Consider the following 26,519-nt stretch of genomic DNA (forward strand, 5'->3'; position numbering starts at 1 on the left):
TTCACTCTAGCATGCCAATCGTTGCAAGTTTTTTACATAAAAGACCCGACTTTGGGGGGAAGTTGGCACATTGTACACAAGATAACAAATAGGAATGTTTACAATATTCGCCACAATACCTCGGAGTTGCATGAACTTGATGATGAATCCGACGTTGGTGAAATAGACGATGAGAGTGACACTGATCCTAGGAACTATGGTTGTGTTAATGAAACTAATTTAGTAGACATGCTCAATCCATTGATCCGAGTAAATGAAGAAAACTTGCCCGTTGATCCTTCAACACTGTCACAAGAGCATTTGGCTGAAGGAAGTGACGATGAGGCCTTCATTGATGATGAAGACATTAACGACGCTTTTGTGTTGGAGAACATTGATGAGGGGGATAGCGATGGTTAGTTGAATCTTGAATCTTTTTATTTATTATACAGATTTATCCTGATGGTTATCTTATCCTATTTTTATGATAATGGTTTATCTAATTATAGATAATGTTAATCATTAAAAACCATAGCTATTTATGTCATTGAATGCTTTTAATTTGGATATTCCACCATACATGCACTAGGTGTCCATGAGGATTTGATACACATGCTTTTTATTATGGGAATAGTTAAGAGTACTATTAATTCACTATCATGAGGGTATATATTTTACCATGGGATTTATATTGATGTCTTTAGTAATTTATATTTTGTGTGTTTGTAGAGATCGCCTGACTTTACGCATTGGGATATCATCTCCACACTTGAAGACTATGCGTGTGTAAAGGCATTATTTCGCATAAACATGGCCACTGTCTGTATGCTTTCTTTACTTTGACTTGCAACGTTGGATTTTGGTTCTCAACCAGTGCTATCCCTTTGATATTTAGAATGTTTACTATATATGAAAGCCTTACGTTTTTGTCAAAAACCCAACTTGACTGAATTAAATTATTAAAGACTCCAACCATTACCTTTTTTAACTATTAATGTATTTCAAATGAGTAAAAGGTGAGCAGCCCAATACACATGATTTATACAACTATATATCAGTCACTGCAACCTATCAGAATTTAGTAAATACAAATGATAGTTCCTGTTAGTAAGAAAGATTGAACATGATATATATTGAAAAATGGACTGAATATGATATATAAAAATAATGGACTATACAATGCATCTTTCTAATATGGTCAAGGGAAGATAGATGCGTACAATTGTTTATAGCTGATATTCAATTTGTTAGTTTGCTTGAACTCTAGTAGATAAATGTCACTTAAAATCAACAATGTATCTACAAATGATGACCACACCGAGTAGTCCATACAAGGTCTGTTTATTCCCTCAAATGTGACTTTTATAATATTACTGTTAAATTTAAAATATACATGGTTCACCATTTTTTTCAATTTTCTTTTTGATGATAATGGTTAGTGGATTTCTAGGCTGTCCATCATGTCTATCCTAGTCTTACATTAATCCAACGTTCACATGGAAGCATCTCAATATTAGATCTTTACTCTAAAGAATTCATTCTTACATCTTGCTTGGTGAATATAATATTTCATGTTAAATATTCAACAATATGCTGCATTACTAAATGAGATTGGGCTGGAGGACACTTGTTTAGTGTTAATTACAAATATTGGCCATTGCAAATGCACGGTTGTGAGGTCAATTTCAAACTGACCTTACCTCCATTTTTCCAAATTGTACATGTCTGGACAAGTAGGTCTCCAGATTAAACAATGATTGGATGAAACCATATATAAGAAGATGGGTTTGAGGAAGCATTTAAAATGCACATGGAGGATCTAAACTCACCACTTAAAATACACTTGGGTATCTCGATTATGGTCCTTAATAATTGTGAGTACACGTCTACTAGTTTCTTAGGTGCAAAGAGAGGTGACCAATGTGTATGTCACCTATGAACAAATGGGACATACCATACTAATTGCCATATATAAACCAGAATCAGCACTACTAATGATTTCTCACATATATACTCTAAAATTAGATCTTTAAAATGAAAAATAAAGAGTGACAATGAAGTACTTTGAACTTTCTCACATATATGAATGGTTTGATGCTTGGATGCATGCTTTTTTAAGTCAGTCCAAATTTGTTGTTAGATAATGATGGAAATTATTTATACATAAAAAGCCAAGTCACATGGGGAATTGTAATATAGAATAGTGGAAATGTATATGCTTAGAAATGATACAGAATTGGAAGGTGTCATTTTTGTATGAAAACATTGGGTTTGAGCAAATGGTACATTTTATAATATTTTGCACTCAAATATGGCGTAAAAGGGCATTAACTAGAAATGTGATAACGAAGGCATAAAAGGTCATTAACTAGAAATGTGATAAGGAAGGCATAAACCAATGTTATTTAATCGTTGTAGTTTGCACGCAAACTGTGTTTGTTGTTGTAACCGTTGACAACAAATCACATGATGATAGTGCATCGGCAAGATATCACTTAAAAGTCAAAACGTCCATTGCTAGCATTAATGTAATCATTCATCAATTGCCATGGTCCATATATGTTTTAGGTGCAAATTTAATTCCCAGGTAATCTTTTTGCCAAATGGAGGGAGCATTTATATATTCCATATAAAAAAATTAGCCATACTTTTTCAGAGAGTAATGTACCTTGTATTTTTGAATTTAATAAAAAAATTTCATTGTAATATTCAGTATCACTTACGATCATTTTATAATTTACACCGGTGTGAAATCTACAAAATGGATGTGTTGTTGTAACTATAAATCTTTGAAAAATGTTCATGTAGTGGTTTGAGTAAACAAGCTTCCCAATTAAAGAATTTCATATGTCGCATAGGTTTAACGATGAGAATGGGAAATTTTAACACGTTAGCAATAAAATCCAATGTCCAAAACATACTAGCCAAATATGTTAAGAAAAAAGTGCACGATTTATTTTTTCATTTTTCCAATACTTCCCCACAGGTTGGACACAAAGATACATTTTCAGTAGCTGGGCACCAATTTATATGAAGGCGCATGTATTTTGCAATATTAATGTTTTATTTTAATATACTCATATTCACCAATCTACTTTAGAGCTAACATGTGTATAGAAGAATGCCAGATGTGTGCCTTAATCAAGATATAAAATTTGTCCAGATTTATATTTGATTGGTATTTGGAGTCTACCATATACTTAATATATGTACAAGCAGAATACCAACTATATTCATTAATCAAGATATAATGAAGGCAGAGATTTTTATTTTATTGCATAGTGGAGTACTCTACCATATACTGCCCATGTGTATAAAAGAGATTTTTATTTTATTGCATAGCGGAGTCTACCATATACTTAACGTGTATGAAAATGGAATGCCATTTGTCTTCATTAATCAAGATATAAAATTAAATGGATTTTTATTTTATTTCATATTGGACTCATCACATATACTTAACATGTGTACAAAAGAATGAGGTATATCTTCATTAATCAAGTTATAGAAATAAAGAGATTTTTATTTTATTGCATATTAGAGTCTGCCATAGACTTAACATGTGTACAAAAGAGTTGTCAGCTGTCTTTCATTAATCAAGATATCAAATTAGAGAGATTGTTTATTTAATTGCATATTGGAGTCTACCCTATCACTGATATGTGTACAAAAGACCTAACATATGTACAAAATAGCTGCCAGCTGTCTTGGAATAATCAAGATATCAAATTAAAGTTTTTATTTCCTTTTATTGCATATTGGAGAACTCATTTTCCTCCACATGTGTTCGTACAATGATCATGTGTACTAAAATGCTGCCAGCTATCTTGGAATAATCAAGATATCAAATTAAAGTTTTTATTTCCTTTTATTGCATATTGGAGAACCAATTTTCCTCCAAATATGTACGTACAATGATAATGTTTACTAAAATGCTGCCAACTATCTTGTAATAATCAAGATATCAAAAATGAGAATTACAATTATTTTATTGCATGTTGGAGGACCCCATATACGTAACATGTGTACAATGTTCAGCCTCAAAAAAGCTGCCAGCTGTCTTCATTAATAAAGATATCAAAATAAAGAAATTCTTGTGATAACCTTTTCAAAATACTACATGTATTTTGGCCCAGCTCTTACCAAGACGTCTAATGCATTGTACTTAATTGGCTCTTTTACATGTTGCGGCATACGCAGGAAAGTATTATTTGGAAAAGGCGGGATTTTAAAGCCTGGAGAGTGGTGACTTGGTGCCAATCTATAACTTCAGAAGTGACAGAAGCTGTACATCAGATCTTCGTGGGTTCCAAAGGCCAGTCCATTCCTCATGCTCTGGGTTGCAGCAGGCTGAAGGAGTAAGGAAAGGAGATCTAGAAGTGGGTTTTGAGGCTGAACCCCAAATTCCTTGTACTCATTGTGGTATTTCTGATTAACTGAAGTTTCACTAGACTTTTTCAACCAGTTGGTTGTAGACCTAACCAACAAAAAGCTGAGCAAAAGGTATGTTTTTTCTAACCCTACAATAACATTCTTTACTTTACGAAGCAAAGACACAAACCCATTTTTTTCTGTGTGATATAACAATGGAACAAATCAGGAAAATATCCAGACCCACATTGTAAAAGCAAATTTTTGAATGTTGTAACTGAACCTATTAAGAGTTTTTCAGCTATGGTTTGATGTAAGAAAGATATTGAGGGATGAAATGGATACTAGGGTTTTCATAAAAGATTAACTAAAAATTAATAGAGGCGTGAATATATGCTTAAAGGTGTTGTTGTTAACATAAAGAAAACATTATACACTAGGCATGTAACTAAGTGAATGTGAACCCAGGGAGCAGCATCTTACCTACTGGAAAGTGTGTTGCAGACACCTCATTTTTAGTCACTGTTTTTTTGTCAAAGTAGATGGCTTGAGATAAGATAAGAATGTTGTTAACATACTTGAAATGTCATAAGGTCTTTGAATTTAATAAAGACCAGAATGTGATAATACCAGCAACTTTAAATTCAATTACAAATGATGAAGAGGCCAGAATGTACATGATAATGTGATTATACAATGTATTCTATAGGTTGGTACATAACTTGATGCAAGAGTGTTCACTGGATTTGCATGTGATCAGTGGGTAATAATTGGTGACTAGTGAATAGAAGGTATATTTAATTTTGTGAAAACGTTAGTTTATCTAAAAAAATGTTTCATCCAGCAGTATTATCTAAATTGAGGAATTGTGTATATTTTCATAAACATTCACACAATGATGTTTACTCACACAGTGATGTTGGTGGGGAATTAGGAGTAGGTAGTAAATATGAAAAGCTAAACCATTAGGTATAGTGTTGATAACTACTGGTATGTGGTTATGTTCACATTCCATGTTGATTGATGTATTGTAATTTACAGGAAAATAATGTCATGTACAAATTAGGGAAGAGATTTAGGAGGGGACGACCTCGAGGTCGCCTAATCAACTCAAGCCCTATTAAAGAAGTTCCCGACCTGGTGCCTCCGACTACAGTTTTACGAGATGAGGAGGATCCCATAATTGATGCCTTAGCTGAAGTAGTACCAGAAATGGGCATAGAAGAAGCCAATCACTAATATGCCCGGTAAAGGTTATGATGTATTATAAACATGTATAGGGTTCTAGTTTTGATGTTTATAATCCTTAGCCATGCTTCACTGTATTGAATAAGTTTATACATGTTTATAATACAGTTCCCCCCATTAAAAAATGAGGTCGAGGGCCTGTGAAGGGTACTGCATTTGAAAGGTTGAGAAAGTATGGTAAGATCCCTTTAAATATAAAGGATGGGCATATGGGTCCTTCATGCGAAAATGCTACTATATTCAGTAGTCGAGTGAGCTGGATTATAAACGTACATGCTGAAATGCGCCATGCTAGTTGGAGTGCAGTTGGCGACAAGGAGAAGCACGATCTCATCACTCATGTTAAAGTAGGGGTTTAATATATATGCCTAGTCATTTTTATTTATGAATATTGATGTGTATTATTTGAGTGACTTCTTGTATGTGATATGATACAATGCATTGCAGGGTGATTTTGAGTTGGACTGGACAATGGAAAATCATCGTGAAGCTATAGTAAATGCACTCGCTGATAAGTATAATGCATACCATTACGAACTACACAAGCACTACCGTAAATTTGCAACGCATGAGGAAGCACTAGCTGGTCAGAAAGAGTCGGTGGAGCCACATGTCTGGGAGTGGCTCTGTGAATGATGGGCGAGTGGAGCATTTAAGGTAAGTATTTTTTGTGTTATATCTGGTTTAGGAAAACTGAGGCAGATTTTTTTATCCTCTAATAACATGCTTATAATATATATGGTTAGTTTTGTTGAGGCATTGAGCATTGGTGTGTAAGTGCATGACAATAAATCTTTGAAATATATTTTAGGAGTGGTCTCGCAGAAACACAAATAATAGAAAGAAACAGAAAGTTAGACACACTGGTGGGAGGAAATCATTTGTCAGGCTTGTGGAAGAAAGGGTAACATATTCAGTGTTTTACCTTAATTTTAAATACTTGCTGTCCAGGAAATGATAGTGAGCCTAAATGTCTCATAATTTGTAATTGAAGAGTGAGGAGGCACCAAATATGATTGAATTTTACAAAGAAACACATTGGTCAAGAGAGAAAGGGAAATTCATCAATGCAGCAAGTGAACACAATTATGTGAGTTAACTGATGATTGATAGATTCTAATGATTTAGTTTCTTTATGCATGGCTGACCTTCAAAAAATAATATATTTTTCTTATTTAAATTTCAGAATCTGATGTTAGTGAGGTTGAATGAGAAAGGGACAGAAGAGGATCAGGATGATGATGCTACTACTGATGTATTCAAAGAGGTCTTAGGCTATAAATTTGGATATGTACTTGGACTGGGCCACTCAGTCATTCATGAGCCCTCCCATTTTATGCAAAAGAACAAGACATTTAAATGATTGGCGGAGGAGAATGAAAGGAACAAGACCTGTGCAAACCATTACAAAACTCAACTAGAGTCACTTTTGGGTGAAATGGCTGATCTGCGCAAACAGTTTTCTAAGCATGACAGACAGATAAACATGATAAGCTCACAGTTAGAGTTAAATAGGGAGTCTCAACAAGAGACCCTCGGAGATGCTTAGGCATCTCTCATATAGTTTAGCTTTTTAGAGTGTTGGGGATTTTTGTGTTTTTTGTTTCTCCTTTGGAAATGGCAGTGTTAAATGCCTTTCGAAAATTGATGTGTATTGTGGGCAGGTAAATGGGGGGTATTTTGATAGAAAGGGTGGGAGGTGGTTGGATAAGTGGGATTTTGTGTTGGGCATTGTAACATGGTATCTTAATGGAAGTAGGTTGTAAGGAATGTTTGGTGGTGGTCATAACAATCAGGTAATTTTTATTCTCCTGCCTAGCTGTATCTTCTTATATACAATGATAATTTTGGGTTTATAGTATGTTGTATATAGTTTAATTGAGTGTGCACAGTTGACTAAAATATTTTGCTACTTTAATTCAGGGATATTGCTGCATGCATTAGCTGCATATTTGTAAAGGTTCCTGCCAATAATGGTTCTGTGAGTATCTAGATGTTGTTCCAGCACAGTTACAAGATTTTGAGATCCAATTCAGAAAATGGTCAGGAAAATATAACTGGATAGGAGCTTCAGATCTGGTGATGGTATATGTTACTGTTCTCTATTCTTGTTTACACAAATCAATTCATAGTGCATTATGTTAGCATATGGAACTTGCTCCTAGACAACATGTATGTTTAAAATATATGGGATTTTGGTATATTGACTATTGTATTTAACACCATAACTAGCTGGATCTTATTCTCTGTGGTTAAACTGTTTGGTGGAAGATAAGAATTAGTTTTTGTCAAAAACCTAGCCAGCATGGTTGCAGCTCTTATATATTATGTTAAAATGATCTCTTTGCAGCATATATACAGTTTAGAGACATATATAGGCTATCGAAAGAAGAAAGGAAAAAAAGTATAATGTCAGTGAACTTAAGAACATATGGCCTTGCAGATAACATACTTGTAGAATGTAATTAATTTGGCCAGTTTCAATAAAGAGACTAGTGGTTGCAGGAAATTATATATTGGAGCTGTCAAGCATATTCATAGTCTAGTTTAGACCCAGTTTACTGTTTGCAGATCATATTTTTTGGTATCTTATAACTGTCATATGGTATATGGGTCATAGGATCATATGTTGGCTAAACATGTGATCACCAAAGTAAATGTACATGTAGTTTTTGACATATTCAGTCTACTTGGTTTTGATAAATATTGTTTAGCACTCATAAATGCAGTTTGATCAATCCTTACTGACCCATAGGATTTTATCTAGCTATAAGTCAAACTCTCATTCACTTCATTGTGGGAAAGGTCTGATTTGTTGAACACAAATTGAGGTCACAAAATAAAGCTTGTGTTGGAAATGGGCTATCCCTAAAACCATTGTTTGATAAACATACTTGCATCTTGGAGCAATAATATTTTGTGTATGCTCAATTGCTGATGTTAAGGGGCCTATATACAGAAACCTTGATGTTTTTGTCTCCAACTATATTGAGCATACTGAGATAATTGGTAACCAATATATATATATATATATATGCCATCTAATTTGGAAGAACATTACTGGATATTAATAATGAGTGCCCAGTGAACACAGACTTGACTATGATTTGCATATTAGGTTTTTGCTAGGAAAATCTTGTATTGAAGAAAGGCCATATTTTCCCCACTTACATGTTGGATAATCTGCATATTGTAGAAAATTTGCCAGCTTGGTGGAGGATTTTACCATATATTGTCTATGAGTTTAATATTGTAAATGCCCAAGTATATTAAGGGAGATGGTATGTGAGGATATCTTACTCAGATCACTATTAGTTTGTAAGTTGTAATGTAATGTTTTTTTTTTTTTTTTTTTTTTTGGCCATGTCAAGAAAATGATCATCATGTTATGCAAACTTTAATTGTTAACAAACTGAATTTGTTTTTTTTTTTTTTTTGTTCCTATTGTCCAGGTGTTTTTCATTCACTCAAAAAGTTGAAAATCTATCCGTACAGAAGCTGAATTGGTACAGCTGGAATCTCATCACCTTGGACGATAAAAAATGAATGATAGAATGCAGATGAAAGCAATGGAGCTATACACTATTTCTAGGCTGGAGCAAAGTTCATCCCAACTATATGTAGAAGTATATAGTTGTTTTATGGGCTATACAATAGTTGTAACTATTATGTTGATCCTCCCATTTCCTTCCCACACAGTACACATTGATGTATTTCCATTATGCAATCTGAACATTGAAACATGTCTGAATTAATTATATATATGTACATGTATATAAACAGGGAAAATTATGTGATATGGTTGTGATTGTGTTTTTGAATACTTTTGCCATATATCTCAACTAGGTAAAGCCCAATTTACGACCCTTTATGGAAGGGAACTGCTCTGATGAATGTGTATTTCTTTTTCCCCAGGAGCAAGCAATTGTGGCAAAAACATGGTATGATTATTTGCCAAAACAATATAAGGAAAATAAACTTCATGGGAAAAGATTATTTGCTAGGATTGTGGTGGTGGGAAAAGATTACCCACCAAGATTATTAGCATTTAAGTAAATATGATGACATTATTTTCCACAAGACATTATCATGGAATACTTTACCACAATCACATTTATGGGTAAATCAGTTGGAGTTCATGGCTACCACATGCTAATTACCCATAAGAAATTTGGTGGATAATAGTTATACCCACAAAGCTAATATCATAGCAAAACATTTAATTACCCAAAAGACACATGGTGGGTAATAGTTATTTTCCACGAAGGAGTTCATGGAAAAACATGCTAATTACCCATAAGAAATTTGGTGGGTAATTATATAACTCACGAAAGAGTTAATGGAAAAACATGCTAATCACCCACAAGAAATTTGGTGGGTAATAGTTATACTCACAAAGGAGTTCATGGAAAAACATGCTAATTATCCACAAGAAATTTGGTGGGTAGTAGTTATACCCATGAAGAAGTTCATGGCAAAACATTTAATTACCCAGAATACACTTGGTGGGTAATAGTTATTCCCACGAAGGATTTCATGGCAAAACATGCTAAATACCCACAAAATAATTGGTGGCTATTAATTATATCACGAAATATACTGGTGAGAATTGTCTATCTATCACGAGTTCTATAGTATTTAAAAGGCTTTTTGCCACGAAAATGATGACTTTTGCCTACAGAATATGTTGTGGTTAATTCCATGTAGTCCCCACGAGTTAAAGGTCTCGTGGAGAGAAATACATTTTCCCACGAAGTATACACCACGAGGCTCCGACAAACAAAATTGGTGTGCACAGTTTTTTTTTTCCACGAAAATACGGCCTTTTGCCATGAAGGTGCTCCTTGGGAAAATCTTAGATTTCTTGTAGTGAGATCGCCCAACATCTTCTATATATATGTAACTTCAATTAATAATGGCGAAGTCTATTATGTAACATGCATCTTCTATACATGTACAACCCAACTTCTTTTCATTGGTGGTTTTTTAAGATGCCTAGCTCAAAGGTTCTCTTGAATATGGCCTTCTCTACACTAAGGAAACTTGTCAATTGTTAGCATATTGGACTTGGATTGGAGATTGGACAAGTAACCCCAATGATAGAAGATCCACTTCTGAATTTGCTATATTTTTTGCCAAGAAACAATACGCTATTTATACATCCTCCACAAAGGCTGAATATAGACCTTGGTCATTACGACAGCTAAAATCTATTGACTAGATGGCATGCTGTTAAAAAAGGTTCAAGTCCCTCATTCCTCTGCTCCTATATTCTTGGGTGACAATGTTTCCGTCCTTGCTTTAGCTACAAATCTAGTATTTCATGCTCGTACAATGTACGTTGAGGTTGACTTCCATCTTGGTAGAGAAAAAGTGTTTAACCGAGACATCTCACTCAATTTCAATATTTCTATGTATGATCAAGTAGCAAATATTTTCACCAAAGGTCTTTCATCAGCTCAATATTCATACAAGATCCAAGCTGATGGGAGGAGAATCGTTTATAGTAGCTAGATTCTCCTCCCATAAGCTTGAGGGAGGATGTTAAGGCTATTGTCCAAGTCCAATTCTCTACCACTACCACACCCCTTCTATATGATAATTTAAATGTCACGGATAACGTGAAGGAGTAAATCAAGGATAAGAAATAAGAGATGAGAAGATAATAACAAACAAATAGATGTTTGTATTTTGAATTCCTATGTTCATAGTTTCTATATATTGTATCTTATCACAAACTTTTGTATTGTGCTCCTATAAATACATCAGTGAACTGATCATATGCTATTATCTACCATACTATTTCACTTAAATTCCTTTCACTCCTTAGGATTGGAAACTTTGGTGAAAACCAATGTTGACTGCATTTGCGAAGCCATAAAGAGCAATACTCAATTGGGTATTGGTATGAATATTACGAGGGTCTTGGCTCTTCCTTCTACTTGTGGGATGTCAACTTCTCATCCCCTTCCTCATTGTGCAGTAACGATTGATTTTCATCTCTCCCTCCCTGTCTCTCTCTCTTATTATGATAGTTTTTTGCTTATTTGATGTTAATGGTTTCAATGGGCTTCCATGCATACATGCAGTTCCCACACAAATTATGATAGCCTTCTTCAAATTTTGATTTTGAGGAACATTAATTAATTAGCTTAACAAAATGATGATATGTTGCACCAAAAGGATTTTCTAATGGCTTATAATAAAGTGAAGAGGAAATGGATATTGATCAAGCTCATTAATAATTAGTACTTTGGGCATCATTATAATTCTCTAATTACCTAAAGATTTCTGAACTTGTACTCACCCAAATTGTGGGTTTTGAAACCTCATGCTATGTTTTCCTTGGCTATAGCACTAACCACAAAGGTTACAAGTACTTAGATCCCTCCACTGGTTGTATATTTCTAGGAATGTAATCTTTGATGAATCTGTTTTCTCCTCTGGAGCCACTTCGTCTCTTACTCTTTCTTCTAACAACAATGCAAGTACTACTTTGCCTTCTATCATTCACCTCTTACAGCCAACATCTCCTACTTCAACACCATCTGCCACTCATTCTACATCTTCTCCAGCACCAACTACAACTTCTAATGCTACTCCAATGTATTCTCATGTGAATCCACATCCCATGCAGACTCAAGCTCAAAGTCACAATTATCGACCCAAGCATTTTCATGATGGTACTGTGGCCCGTCAACCAGCGGCCCTTATCACAATTGGGGCCCTTATCACAATTGGCTCATCTTCAACCTAAGTTCTCACTGAGCCCACGTTATTTACCATAGCAGCAAGCATCTAGAGTGGCGTAATGCCATGAAAGAATAATTCAACACTCTAATGCAAAATGGCACATAGATCCTAGTTCCTCCAAGGCCAAATATGAACATAGTGGGTCGTAAATGGGTTTTTGAAACTAAGAAAAGGGCCTAGGGGTCTCTTGAGAGGTACAAGGATTGACTTGTAGTCAAAAGCTATCACCAACAAGAAGGCCTTGATTTTATGATGACACTTATAGCTCCAAGATTAAACTAATCACTATTTGACTCATTTTGTCTCTTGTCATATCTTCCAACTGCGTAATTCACCAATTGGACGTCAAAAATATATTTTTACATCGTGCTATTAAAGAAGACATCTTCATGGTTCAACCTCCGGAATTTAAATACCCATCCTTTTCCGGATCATGTCTATCATCTCAAGAAATCCCTATATTGGTTGAAGCAAGATCCACGAGCATGGTATTCTCGGTTAAGCTCAAAACTTCTCAAGTTGGGTTTTATGGGCTTTAAATTTGATACATATATTTATTTACAGTTGCGGGCCCAGTCCAGTATACATTCTTATCTATGTTGATATTGTCATTACTGGCCCAGATCGTGCACTTTTACCCAGCTCATCACCACTCTTCAGGCTACATTTGCCCTCAAAGACCTTGGGCCCTTATATTATTTTGTCTATGTGGAAGTTCACTTCACAGATGCAATACTTTTTCTTTCCCAACAACGGTACCTGCTTGACCTCCTCAAGAAGCCAAACATCCATCTTGCCAAATTGATCTCTTCGACTATGGTGTCAACATATGATCTTTCAGTCCCATGGTTATCCTTTCTCTGACCTTACACTCAATAGAAGTATTGTTGGTTCCCTACAATACTTGCTTCATTTAGTTGGATATCGCATTTGCCATGAGCAAGGTATGCCAATTCCTGCATCGCTCAACAACTGAACACTGGAGTGCCATGAAATAGACACTTCATTACCTTCGAATCATTACCCATCACGGTCTTCTCCTTCAGAAGTCTACTTCTCATCAATTTCAGGCCTTTTCAGACTCCGACTAGGCTAGATGCTCTGACGATCAACTCTACTACTGGCTACTGCATATTTTACGGTACCAACCTCATTTCATGGAGCTCACTAAAATTAGAAAACGGTCTCATAGTCTAGCACTAAAGTTGAGTATAGAGCTATCGCCAACACCACTATGGAACTCATTTGGATTCAATCCCTTCTCTACGAACTTGTTCTCAAGTTATCTTAATCACCCAAAATTTTTTGTGTGATAACATTGGTGCTACTTACCTCACGACTAGCTCCCTATTTCATTCACGAACAAAACATATCTCTATTGATTACCATTTTGCTCGTGATCAGGTCTCCTCTAGGTATCTCTTTGTTAGCTTTTTTTTCTTCTAAGGACCAACTGGTGGATGCACTGACTAAACCACTACCACTAGCTTGGTTCCACTATTAGACATAACCTCAGCATTCGCGAACTACTATTAAGTTTGTTGGGGCGTGTTGAGACAGAGACTAATTCTCCTGGAACTCATTCAAATTCTCCTACGATCAAATAAATCATAAAATGTTATGAGATTTAGTGCATGTCCGGAATTACGGTAGAAAATATAGTTTAAAACTTTAGGACTTATAGTTTTATAACTTAAATAATAAGTCTACTATTAAAAAGTTATTCAATATTTAATAACTATATGTTTAAAATACTTTCAAACATGTTACATTTGTTTAGAAACAAATTAAAAAAGTGATTTCTGATGTAGAAACTACGATTTTTTGAATTTTTAAATATTATGATTATATCCTTGAAAATTTAAAAATTGTAATTATTTGAAAATTGTATGATTATTTTTATCCATTAACAGTCTTTTTTAAATTTGAATTACGTTCTCCATTATCTGTAAAAGCACGTTTGAGAAAAAATATCAAAATGATGTTTTTCCTCAAACGTACTTTTTACCTTATTTGAGATTAAAAATACTTTAATATATAACACCCAAATAATCTAATTTTTTTTATTAAAAAATTTTTAATACTATTTAAATACTTTTTAAAACTCCTGACATAATCCCAAACAAGTCCATAGATTAATCACATATATAAGCTGAAGACACAGAAGTGCTCTAACCGACAAAAGTTGCTACACGCAGGGCTCTTCCCAAACTAACTCCAACAACACATCTTCTACAATAAGGCTACCACAGATTTAAGTCAAATAATTTTATCTTCATTTTCAAATGTAACAAATAATTGATAAACTTAGATAGCTTTAGTTTTGAATTTCATTATGTAAATTCTTGTGAGAGATTTCTTTTATAAATATAATCTAAAGGCTCCCACAACGATTATGGGAAGTATATTTTAAAAATCCTATAGGCACCACGCATTACTAATCCAATGCAATTGCCACCAGGTGTAAAGATCAGTATTACAACTCTAATACCCAGTTCAAGCAAAACTATTGAAGGTAGGGGTGCTACCCGCATAGTGTGGGATGGGGTGGACCTATCCCCTCACCCTACTCCGCACCATGCAGGGGAGGGTTTCAAACCCCATTGGGGCGGGGTCCCCAGCCCCAATATAAAGGGTGGGGTTGAAACTGCACCCCGCTCAACCCAATGACCCATTGGGTCTATAAATTATTTTTGGGTCTAAACTTTTTTTAAGACTCAAATTATAATATAATTTAAATTATAAATTAAAATTTATATATTAAAAAAGAATATAAACTCATTAGAGTTTATTTTGGATTATCTTAACTTCTCAGGCTAACCTTTATATAGGAGGCCAAAGTAATACAACAATCATATTTAAGCAATGTGGGATTTATTATACTTAAATAATTATGTGGAACTTAAAAGTAAGTCTCACGTTGCTTAAGTGCATGTTTGGGATTGTGGTATGAAATATAGCTTATAACTTTAAGATTTATAACTTATAACTTAAATAACAAGCTCTACTATTAAAAAGTCATTTACTGTTTGGTAACCATGTCTTTAAAGCACTTTTAAAGTTAGTTATATTAATTTTTTTTAAATATACAGTTATCTGCATGAACTTTTCGATAAAAGCTTCAATTTGGTACTTTTTAAAAAAATAGATTTTCAGCTTTTTCAAATAATTAAAACACTTTTTATAAATTTACCAAACATATCATTTTTGTTTTAAAATAACTTTTAAACAATTAAAAATACTTTTTAAGTTTTTAAACTCAATCCCAAACAGGCTCTAAGTAGGGGTGTTCAACTGGATCCGGATTCGGGTATCCGGCCATAACTGGATCCGGATCCGACTTTTAAAAACCGGGTGGTTATCCGCCCGGATTCCAATCCGGGCGGATAACCGGGTCTAATCCGGATATCCGGATTATAACCGGATATCCGGTTTTTTTGTAGTTTTTGCCTTAAAACCCGGATATCCGGGTTATAACCGGGTCTAATCCCTTTTTTTTTTTTTTTTTTTAGACTTTAAAACCCCCAAAAAAATATATCTGATATATATAAATAAAAATGCAAAAATAGATAAAATTTTTGTTTACATCTCAATGCAAAACATAAATAAATAATAATACAATACAACTAATTAAAAACTAATACAATCCATTACAAAGAACAAAATAAATAATAATACATTACAACTAATTAAACTAATACAATCCATTACAAAGAACAAAATAAATAATAATACATTACAATGCTGCTACTATTTCAAAAAAAAAAAATACAATGCTCTTCACATCTTGAAAGTTAAATATGGAATTGAGGAAGCTGCACAAGGGAGGATAACAGTCAAGCATCAACTGCACAAGCATAATCTATATCAAGTCTCTAAATTAATAGCAAGTCTCTAAATCAAGGAGGTAGCATGAGAAAGTACCAGATACAAATAACATAATCTAGAGAGGAAGCCTTAACAAGTAATTAATAAAATGGTCAAAAATCTAATCAGATGAGGCATAGACTGCACATGAAAATAATAAAAAGAACAGTTATTTACCCCTCCTTCAGCGTCAGGATAGATGTATGCACAGCATCATCAAGCTCCATATCATCAGTATACCTAAATAGAAAAAGGAAACATGGTCAACCTCATAAGCAAGTAATAGTTAAAAGAATGCTCATGCTGAACTGAATTGGGGGACGGGGTGATATATAATAAAGTTGAGGGAAAATATCCAACATTAGATATCAAGAAAATGTAGAATACGGATCCAAGTCAATAGAAATGGAACTTCATAAATGTTTCAAGTATTGCTAACGAATTTATCAAAAAAAAAAAAAAAAAAAAGAAAGAAAAGTATTGCTAACGACATTAATTCTTTTCGTTGTAAAGGATCCAACTCATAACAAGAATAAATCTGTGGATTATAAACTCATATATTTGGATAAAAGCCTTCACAAGATCATCCCTAAGTTTGGATTTCAGCCAACCTTTCACAAAATTTTCCTTTGCCATGTGGAGCTTATTTCACCTATTCTAGCAATAATGAATATGAAAAGAAAACATGGTGAAGCAGTGCGATCAGCACATCCAAAGAGTGTTTAGGAAATAAAATGTGCAATGAGTGTCAGATAAAAACACCAATTCACCACTGCGAGTATCCATACTCACACTAGATGGACCAACAGCAAAATAGTACATGTCATGATATCTTTATATTCTGGAATGCTATGTTTCTAGATGATGTACTTTATCAAATTTCTCGATTTCAGAATGTATCGAGGCCCTGGGTAGGCACTGCCATTATTTGCTCCTTTATCCAGCAATGTAAAAAAAAAAAAAAAAACTTAAAACAGTTGAAAAAACAAAGCAGCAACCAAATTCTAATCAAATACCTCTTCTCTAGGAATGTTTTTGCATTTGAGACATTCTTTCCCATTGCTGAGGGCCTGAGGCTTTCCATGAGAAATATGGTTCCTGGAAATCAATGCCTATATATTAGGCTGCAGCCACATTCATCAAACACCATTAACGAAGGAAGAGAAAAAAAAAAAAACAAATTGACACAGAAACATAGATTTGGTTTTCACAGCAAACCAAGAAAACAAATTGAACCGTGTAAAACCAATGCCAAATAGAAAAAGGTAAGGAAATTGTTCCTACATAATTCCTAGGTGGAAAAGTTTTTAGAAGTGTATGCATCACTTTATCTGGAATTGAGGAAGTTGCACAAGGGACAATGAGTCATTGACCAGCACAAGGGACAATGAGTCATTAATCAGGTCCAAATTCAATATGTTTGGCAATGGAATATTTTGATATGTTTGGCAATGGAACACCAAAATATTTTGCTTCCTGTGGTCAGCGGATGATAAATAATTAGACAAAGGTAGTAAATAACCATGGTGATAAAAAATAAACAGAGCAATGGGTTAGTCAAAAGCTTCATACCATATGATTGAATATGCAGTGTATGCAAAGTCAGAAGCTCCAAAGCTCACACCATCAATAACAAAAAATTAAGTTGCTGAAGTTGAAGGAAGAGGGTTACCTTAAGAAGAAAAAAATGTAGAGGTTAAGTTAAATGAATAAACTAGCAATAAAAAATCAAAATTAACAAACAAAAGCATTTACCTTCGATGGCAACGTCTTCTACATGCTCCTCCACTTCCTAAGAACTAAGTGGTTCACAACTCAACCAATTTTGCGTGCAAATTAGTGCTTGGACAGTTTCCGGCGCTAATGAGCTTCAGTATGGGTCTATTACACATCCACCGGTGCTAAATGCAGACTCGGATGCAACGGTCGAAATAGGGATGACCAATATATCACGTGCGATTTCCGCAAGGATAGGATATCTAAATGAATTCCTCTTCCACCAATCCAAAATATCAAATTCGGATACTTTTGGTTCAATCACATCCGACAAATACCTTTCTAAGTCCGAGTTAAACACCGAATTGTTTTGCCCCTCAAGATATTGATCTAGAGATGTATCAAAATCTTCATATTCCAAGTCGTCACCAATAATACTTGAGGAACTTGAAACTTGTGCTATATTTGATCTTCCACTATCTCGCCCATAAAACTTGTGATATTGCTCAATCAAACGATTTATGAGCAATCTTACATTGGCCTCAATTCTATCTCCACATTCATCCCCTTTGCACTTTTTTAACCAATATGATAAGGCTGTGATCTTATATCGAGGGTCAAGGACAAAAGCTACATAAACAATCATGTTCATCTTATTCATGTTCCCCCAATATTTATCAAATTTAAGTTTCATATTAGACGCCATCTTCCTCAACAAATCATCCCCACTTTAACCAATTTTGTTCAAATTGTGTTCAATTGTAGAAATTTGTTGAAATAACATATTAGATGTCACATAAAATGAGCCGGAGATTTTCAAAGTAGCATCATAAAAAACTTTAAGAAACTTAATAAAAACACGAGCCCTTTGCCAATCTTCAAATAAAGGCGCCGCAAGCTGTGACTCCCTCACTCTCATTAACACAAAAGCTTTTTCATATTTTTCAGCAATACTAAGCATTAGGTATGTGGAGTTCCATCTAGTGGGAACATCTAGACACACCATTTTTCCACTCACAATATTCAGCTCCTTTGCACATGTTCTAAACATATCAAGCCTTACCGGTGAGGACCTCACAAATCTTACTGCTTCTCTAATATTATTTATAGCATCATATATAATTTTTAAACCATCACAAACAATGAGGTTTAAAATATGTGCAGCACATCGCACATGTATAAACTCGCCTTCCAAAATTGTAAACTCCTTATCTCTTATGCTCCTCCTCACATGATCAATAGCGACATCATTAGAGGTGGCATTATCCACAGTGATCGTACAAAGGTGGTTAATCTCCCAATCCATCAAGCAAGACTCTAACATCCAAGCAATGGTCTCACCTCTATGATTATGAATCTTGAAAAATATTATGATTTTCTTGTGTAGTACCTAATTTTGATCAACATAATGACACGTGACACAAATATAATTCTTGTTTTGCACCAATGTCTATATATCGGTGGTCAAACAAACTCTTTGATTGCTCAACAAAGCCTTCAACTTTTTCTTCTCCTCCTTATATAAACCAATACACTCTTTTTTGAAGGTGGTTCGGGATGGCAAGTTGTGTCTAGGCTCTAAATAACTCAAGAGTTTAACAAATGCCGGATGCTCTATAACCTTGAATGGCAATTCACACTGGATAAACAAATTAGAAATCATCGCCTTTAATTTTTCACGATCATATTGTCCTAACATTTGAGGACTAGATCCTCTACCATCAATTCTAACTCCAGTGTGTGATGGTGATTTATCATTCTCAATATTTTTATCCTGTCTAATGGGAGACTCAAGACAAGAATATCCTAGATGGTGCGACATTGATGAAGTACCATTTTTATAATGGCATCCATAAATCTTGAAACAATAATTGCATTGAGCTTTCGGTGCAATAGGATCAACAGGTTCAATCTTTGTAAAATGATCCCATACATGAGATTGGTTGGTAGCCTTCTTGGCTTTTTTTGGCTTTGGGGGAAGAGATGGTGCCGGCCTGGGGGGTATTCATGGAGGAAGGCACTAAAGGACTAGTGTCTTCCTCCATGTCTAATGAAATATGAGCTGAACTAGAACCACCAACACTATCACTAAAACTACCTTCCATCTGTTTTAAGCATAAGAAAAAATATATATATAATAAATATTTGTCAATTTAGTGCTTTAATAAATATTATGCAAATTTTGATTCAGCAAATATATAAGAATACAGGAGATATGCACAAAAGAAAATTGATTCGTCTTTGTAATAGGGAAAAGGCAGGTTAGTGTTTCATATAGTTGTTAGGTGTAGCTTTAGAGAACTCTAGTAAAAAAATCCTGGTGAACAATCTTTTTCTAGTCCTGTCATGCCAACATAATTACTATATGAAAAGTACCACCATTGCACAAACGGATGGAAACTTGCATTGACCAATGAGATCTCCACATCTTTTTCTTTAGCTAACAATAAAAGAAAAATGTGTAATTAATTGATTATAAGAGTTTCTGTATACATATATATATAATAGTTAATAAAAAAACAATATACATAATTAATTGATTTTTTTTTTTAAACAACTTCAGTAATAACACTATCTCTAATAAATAGAGTTCAAAATCTAACAGGTTCATTGTTGCAACAATCCTGCCTGAAACTGACAACTCCTCCAACAGGTTCATTTTTTTTTTTTTAAACAACTTTAGTAGCAAAGGCATGCTACTAAATCCAATTTTTATATGTCATCACCTATTTTTATATGTCAATATATATATGTATGTTCTTTTTCTTTGTATATTGTAAAAGCAGAATCAGGATTTAATTTCATGTGATATTTTAATTACATGCAGTGCAAGTGTTTGTGAATCTGTTAGTGTTTGAGAGTCTTGGCTACAGGCCATTTGTCTCATGTTTTGAAAAGAATAACAAGGGTGGTGGAATAATTTTTTAAACTGTCTTATGACATGACATGGAGGTCTATATGATATCTTTGTGAAGAGTCTACCTGATATTAAAAAGCGGCAGTGCCCCTTGATTGAAGTTTTTATCCATCTTAAATGAAACCATTACAATCATCTAAGATGTTCATCAGTGGAAATGTCATCTCATCAGATGTGGCATATACGTCAGGAAATTTTGAATACTTATATGTTTTACAACCACAACTTAAACACTAAAAAGTAAAAATGCCAAAACCCATGTTTTACAACTTCCTATCCAGAAATATTAATTATTAATCATAACCACCAAACCCAAATGCCAGTCGCTAGCAAAAACAGAAACAAATAAATAAAGAATTCAATGTCAGTTCCAGCAAAAAATACGAACAAAAAAGAGCTTTGCCAAAACAAATCAAATATAAACCCAAATAGATGCGAAAGTCAAACACAAACCCAGAAAAAAAATCTAACTAAATCGAGTGAGAGGCAGAGACAGAGAGACCAAACCGAGAAAAAAATCTAAACAAACCCAGAAAAAAAAATCTAACCAAACCGGCAGAGAAACAGAGAGAGAGAGAGAGATTACCATACTGTAGGCTTCGAGAGAGTTGAGAGACGGCACAGATGAGAGACAGCACGGCTAGGGTTGAGAGACGGCACGGCTAGGGTTTGAGAGAAGACTGAAGTTTGAACTTTGAAGTGAGAGTTTTGCATTCCGTTTGTCGTTCGATAGAGTTGAGGGGAAAAGAAATCAAAGCCTGAAACGGTATCGTTTTCCGCAAGATAATAAACCAAACGGGTTATAAACCCGGTTACGGATTACCGGATTATAAATCCGGATTTAATAAAACGGCCCGGGTGTAATCCGGGCGAAAAACCGTCCAGATTCACCCGGATCCGAATTTTCGGACCGGATCCAGAAAAAATCCAGTCCGGATGCACACCCCTAGCTCTAAGTATGACTACAGTATTGTTTTGGTTTCCTATACAAAGATTAGCCTAGGAGGCCAAGACAGTCCAAAATAAACTCTAATGAATTTATATTCTTTTTGTGAATAGTAAAAAAATGGTTGTGTTTGCATGCATGATCTCTTCTTGGAATGGTTTACGTTTTGTCTTTAAATTTAAGTGAGATGAGACTTATGTATTAGCAACTTTCTTGTAAAATGGGTAGTTTGTTTTCCATAGTTATTCTATTATCAAGTCAAAGTATATAACACATCATTCATATTATTAAAGTGTAAAATTTGATTTGTAAGATTTAAATTTTAAAATTTATTTTTTGAATTAAATTATATCATGAAATTAATTTATTATGTGTACTCTACCCACTAATGTAATTTTTCAAACAAAAAAGATGTCAAGAAAATAAAAGACATCCAGATCAGTTTTTGGCATATATATACCGAAAAGAAATAACTTTAAAAAAGTGAAAACCATAGTGGACTCCAGTTTTTGGGCCGCAGCCCACGACGACGTTCGTTTAGGACCTAATTAAGGCTAATTAATTTCTCTCCCTTTACTAATTAAAAAATAATAATCTCCCTTTTAGCTACTTTATTTTCCGAAGGGTCTTTAATTAATTTTCGTAGGTGTGTACTTATGACGATCGATAGGGAAGTCTAGGACGATCGATAGGGAAGTCTAGGACTCAAAATAGAATTATTATTTTTTTCTTAATTAATTAAGTGCAATTGAAATAGTGTAGTTATATATTTTTCTTTTGCTTTTGCCCTACTTACCATATTAATTTATAAAGAAAAATACATTCTCACATTTTCATATAATGAAAGAATATCGACTCATAGGCATGGTTTGGTTTCACTTATCAACCTATTATTTAATGCTACATTATAGAATAATAAGAAAATAGATGATGAATAATTTTTTTTTTCTATAAAAAAAATAGCATTTTGATTAGGCTTGTTTGAACATTTAAAGTATTTTAGGATTTTGTAAATAATAATAAAATAATTTAAGTTAAATTTTTTTATTGCGTTTTGAAAAATGAGAGAAAAAAAATTGAATAAAAATGTTATAAACCTAAAAATTTATTTGAATATAACTTTTTGATATTATTTTTGTTTTGAAGTTTGTAAAAATTGTATTGATTTTTGTGTTTTATTTTTATATTTGTAAAAGTTACATTAATTTTTGTGTTTAGATAATGTTTAAGTAATGATTCAAAGAAAAAGTTGAATATTTGAAAATGAAAAGTATTTTGAGTTTGAATAATATTTTAGAATAAAATTTTGAAAATTTTGTATACTATGTCTGTTGACGAAAGAGTCCGAGGCCTAATTTAGTTTTACAAACATTTTAAACTATCTCATTTTAATAATCAAATACAATTCAAATACAAACATTTTTTAATTTTAAATTTTTAACATTTTCATCTAATTATTACAACTTTTCAAAACTTTCTAACAAAACACAAAAACCAATTCAATTTTTTAAAATTTTAAAATAAAAATTATATTATAACACTCTTTTAACTTTATAATTTTTTTATTTAATTTTTTTTCTCTCATTTATTAAAATTTCATAAAAATATTTAACTTAAACTATTTTACTAATTGTTAAACCTAAGATTTCAAGTTTTGTGTAATTATATATCTACACATAGATTTTGATGATAACAAATGAATTCAAAGAATAAAAGAGTTTCAAACTCAAGTTGTCTATATAATGGAGTTAAGCACATCAAGGAACTAAACATGAGCAAAAAGGGAACAAGTTCACATTAAAGTCATAGAGTAATGTTGTAAATATCTTAAAAATTCAAAATTAGGATTAAGGCTCAAAATTAATATTTTATCATAAAGCATTAAAATATATTTTCAACATGTGCATGAATATTTTGAAAATTAAATTTGAAAATTTTGAAAGATGATTGATTGTCATCTTTTACATGTGCATGCTTTATTTAAATATTTTCAAAAGTGATTAATGTTTTTTTTTACTTATGCAAAAGGTAGATGATTTGTTTGAAAAATTTAAAAAGTAAATTGTGCTCCTTTTATCATATACAAAAAGTAAAAATATTAGGTTTGAAATTTTTGAAAAGTAAAATGTGCTCCTTTTGTCATATGTAAAAAGTAAAAAAATTAGGTTTGAAATTTTTAAAAAGTGAATGATATTGTTTTTGACATGTAAATCTTTTTAAATTGAATATGAAGTCTCATATACCTATAAATAGATCATTTGAAAGTCTCACATTCACAACATCAAGAGCATACAACATTCATTCAAAGTTTTCATTCTCTCTTCTCTAAGCATTGAGCCTTAAACCTTGTTCATTTTAAGAGAGTATAGTTTGCGCTGTATTGTTCTTATTTTACTCATTGAGGAGTGTTTTCTGATAACCTATCCATTATCAGCTCTTGTATCAATAAAAAAGTGTGTATAACCCTTGTACATGTAGAAAATATTCTACACAGGGAATAGTTGAATCACCACGTGTAAGGTGATTGCAAGTGTAGAGGGCGTTCTACACGGATCTTTTATAGCGATGTTGTTCAAAGGTGTAATAGGTTTCTATTTCTACCTGAATGAGGTTGAATATTGAATTTAAGAATCCTCAAGGAGTTGCTTGAGGCGAGGATGTAGGCAGTGGAGCTAAATCTCGTTAACATACTGAGTTTGCTTCTCTCTTACCCTTACTCTTTATATTTATTACTGTTTCGTATTTTGTTTATATTTTCTATTGTATATTTGATTTATAATTATTATTTTTTTAAGTATAACTTAATTCATCCTCCTCTTGTATTAGTCATATGGGTAACACTACTATTTACAAATTATTTTACTATTATTTATAAATTTTTCATCTCATAACATGACTTAAATATTGTTCTCGTGCATATATAATATAGTTTAATATTTGGGCTATGCATGTACTAGAGATCATATTTCTGTTTGGGTCAAACAAATAATTTAAAAGGTTTGAAATCATTGGTATGCGAAGTGTCTGTACAGTTTTGATCTAGAAGCACAATCTTAAGTTTATTTTATTTGAATATGTTTATTTCATTTAAGAATTTTAAATTTGGAGAATAATATTTAAATATCTTATCGACTAGGTCATGTTAAAGACAATTCAGTCCAAGAAATTTGTATTCCCAAATAATATATAGAACCAATAAAAAAACTGAAATGCTCAAAAAAGAAAACAAATAAGAAAAGAAAAGGCCTATTTTTTATTTTATTTTTTATAAAAAAAACAGTTTGAGGTCTCAATCACCAATTAAAAAAAGATTGAAGAATTCCGCATGCATTTGAGGCTGACGATATGAAATGAAAGGGATGTATTCGGAGCTGCACTCTTCCCATCCACATATATATATATATACATATATTTTCAACACATTTTTAGTAGCATCTTCTATTTTTTAATTATAATATATTAGATTTATTTTATAATAAAAATTTTTAATATGATAGATCACATTAAACTACGTCAATAAGTAAATTTCTTATTTTAAAGAAAATAAATCTATCAAAATAATTTAGTCTAGCCAACTGCATGAAGCATATATACTAACTATTTTTAATTGAGATTAACGGTCTAATAGAATAGGATGATTTAATGCACGAAAAGATAAATATAATATTAAGTATTTATGTGATATTTATATTAATAAATTTTTTATAGAAATAAAATTAAATATTATAAGAGTTGCATAATATATTTATATACCGATAAAATTGACGGAGGTATCATTTAATGACATAAACCATGGCTTGATGGCAGCACGCTAAACGCACTTTCCTGGTTCACCTACCTTCTTTTATTTTCCCAGCTTTCTTTCGCCTGGCTGGCATGGCAGCTTTGACTTTTTTTTTTTTAAACGGTCTTTCTTAAGGTTTAGTAAATGAGTACTTCTGCGGCCACCAACTCGGATTCAAATCTGAGTTTTGACAATTGTAAAAGATTTTAATTTTTTATATATATATTTTTAAAATATTTTGAAATCATTGCATTGAGCGTGCGTGTCCAAGCAATAAGCATACTTCGCCAATCCTCTTCACTAGTCACTATAAAACCATTGCAGTTCATCACAAGGGAACGATTGTCGTGGAGATAATGGAATAGGAGATTATATAAGTAGGTTAAGCTAAGTAACATAAACATATTCATATAGAAAATGAATGATGACATTGAATCGAGAATGGATAGATATGTACAGTGAGCTCCCTCCATAGAGAATGACCGTATTCAAGGTTAGAAAAATCAATTTGGTTCAAGAAGTATTTGATATTCTCTGCCATTCTTCTTTATGGGCAAGATTATATGGCACATAGATCCACCTATTATGGAATTACATGGATATGTTTCACTAAGGCTTCGTTTGGATAGCTATATCAACTCATCTCATTTCCTTATTAAATATCACTCAAATACAAACATTTTTCATTTAATTATTATCTAATAATTGTAACTTTTGCAAATTTACAAACAAAAAACAAATCAAATTGATTTTTTTCAAATCTCAAAATAATATATTCTAACAATATTTTAACGTTATAATATTTTTATTCAACTCTTTCTCTCACATTTCTCAAAACCCAATAAACTTTTTTAATTCAAACAATTTCACTACTATTCACAAATCATTTCACTAATATTCACTAATTTATCATATCATATCAACATCTAAATAAGGCC

The 26,519-nt window shown here is 32.9% G+C and overlaps 1 protein-coding gene and 1 long non-coding RNA gene across 2 annotated transcripts; both read left to right on the forward strand.

Annotated features, from left to right (window-relative positions):
* Positions 1–5,423: 5,423 nt before the first annotated feature.
* LOC122313186 lies at positions 5,424–6,238 on the forward strand. The gene is made up of 3 exons (XM_043127959.1): positions 5,424–5,597; positions 5,707–5,945; positions 6,046–6,238. The coding sequence occupies exons 2-3, from the start codon at positions 5,808–5,810 to the stop codon at positions 6,232–6,234; spliced, it is 327 nt and encodes a 108-aa protein (XP_042983893.1). The 5' UTR covers positions 5,424–5,597; positions 5,707–5,807; the 3' UTR covers positions 6,235–6,238.
* A 550-nt stretch (positions 6,239–6,788) lies between these two features.
* LOC122312537 lies at positions 6,789–9,385 on the forward strand. The gene is made up of 3 exons (XR_006243207.1): positions 6,789–7,394; positions 7,522–7,683; positions 9,051–9,385. It is a non-coding gene; the product is annotated as an uncharacterized LOC122312537 (long non-coding RNA).
* Positions 9,386–26,519: the final 17,134 nt, after the last annotated feature.

The sequence above is a fragment of the Carya illinoinensis genome, chromosome 6 (assembly GCF_018687715.1).
Source record: "Carya illinoinensis cultivar Pawnee chromosome 6, C.illinoinensisPawnee_v1, whole genome shotgun sequence".
Taxonomy (NCBI): domain Eukaryota; kingdom Viridiplantae; phylum Streptophyta; class Magnoliopsida; order Fagales; family Juglandaceae; genus Carya; species Carya illinoinensis.

What these genes read in the sequence shown, in the direction of transcription:
- LOC122313186 (XM_043127959.1), top strand. Translation starts at nt 5,808, where the DNA reads ATGGGTCCTTCATGCGAAAATGCTACTATATTCAGTAGTCGAGTGAGC. An exon ending in ATCTCATCACTCATGTTAAA is followed by an intron (nt 5,946 to 6,045) that starts GTAGGGGTTTAA and finishes AATGCATTGCAG; the next exon opens with GGTGATTTTGAGTTGGACTG.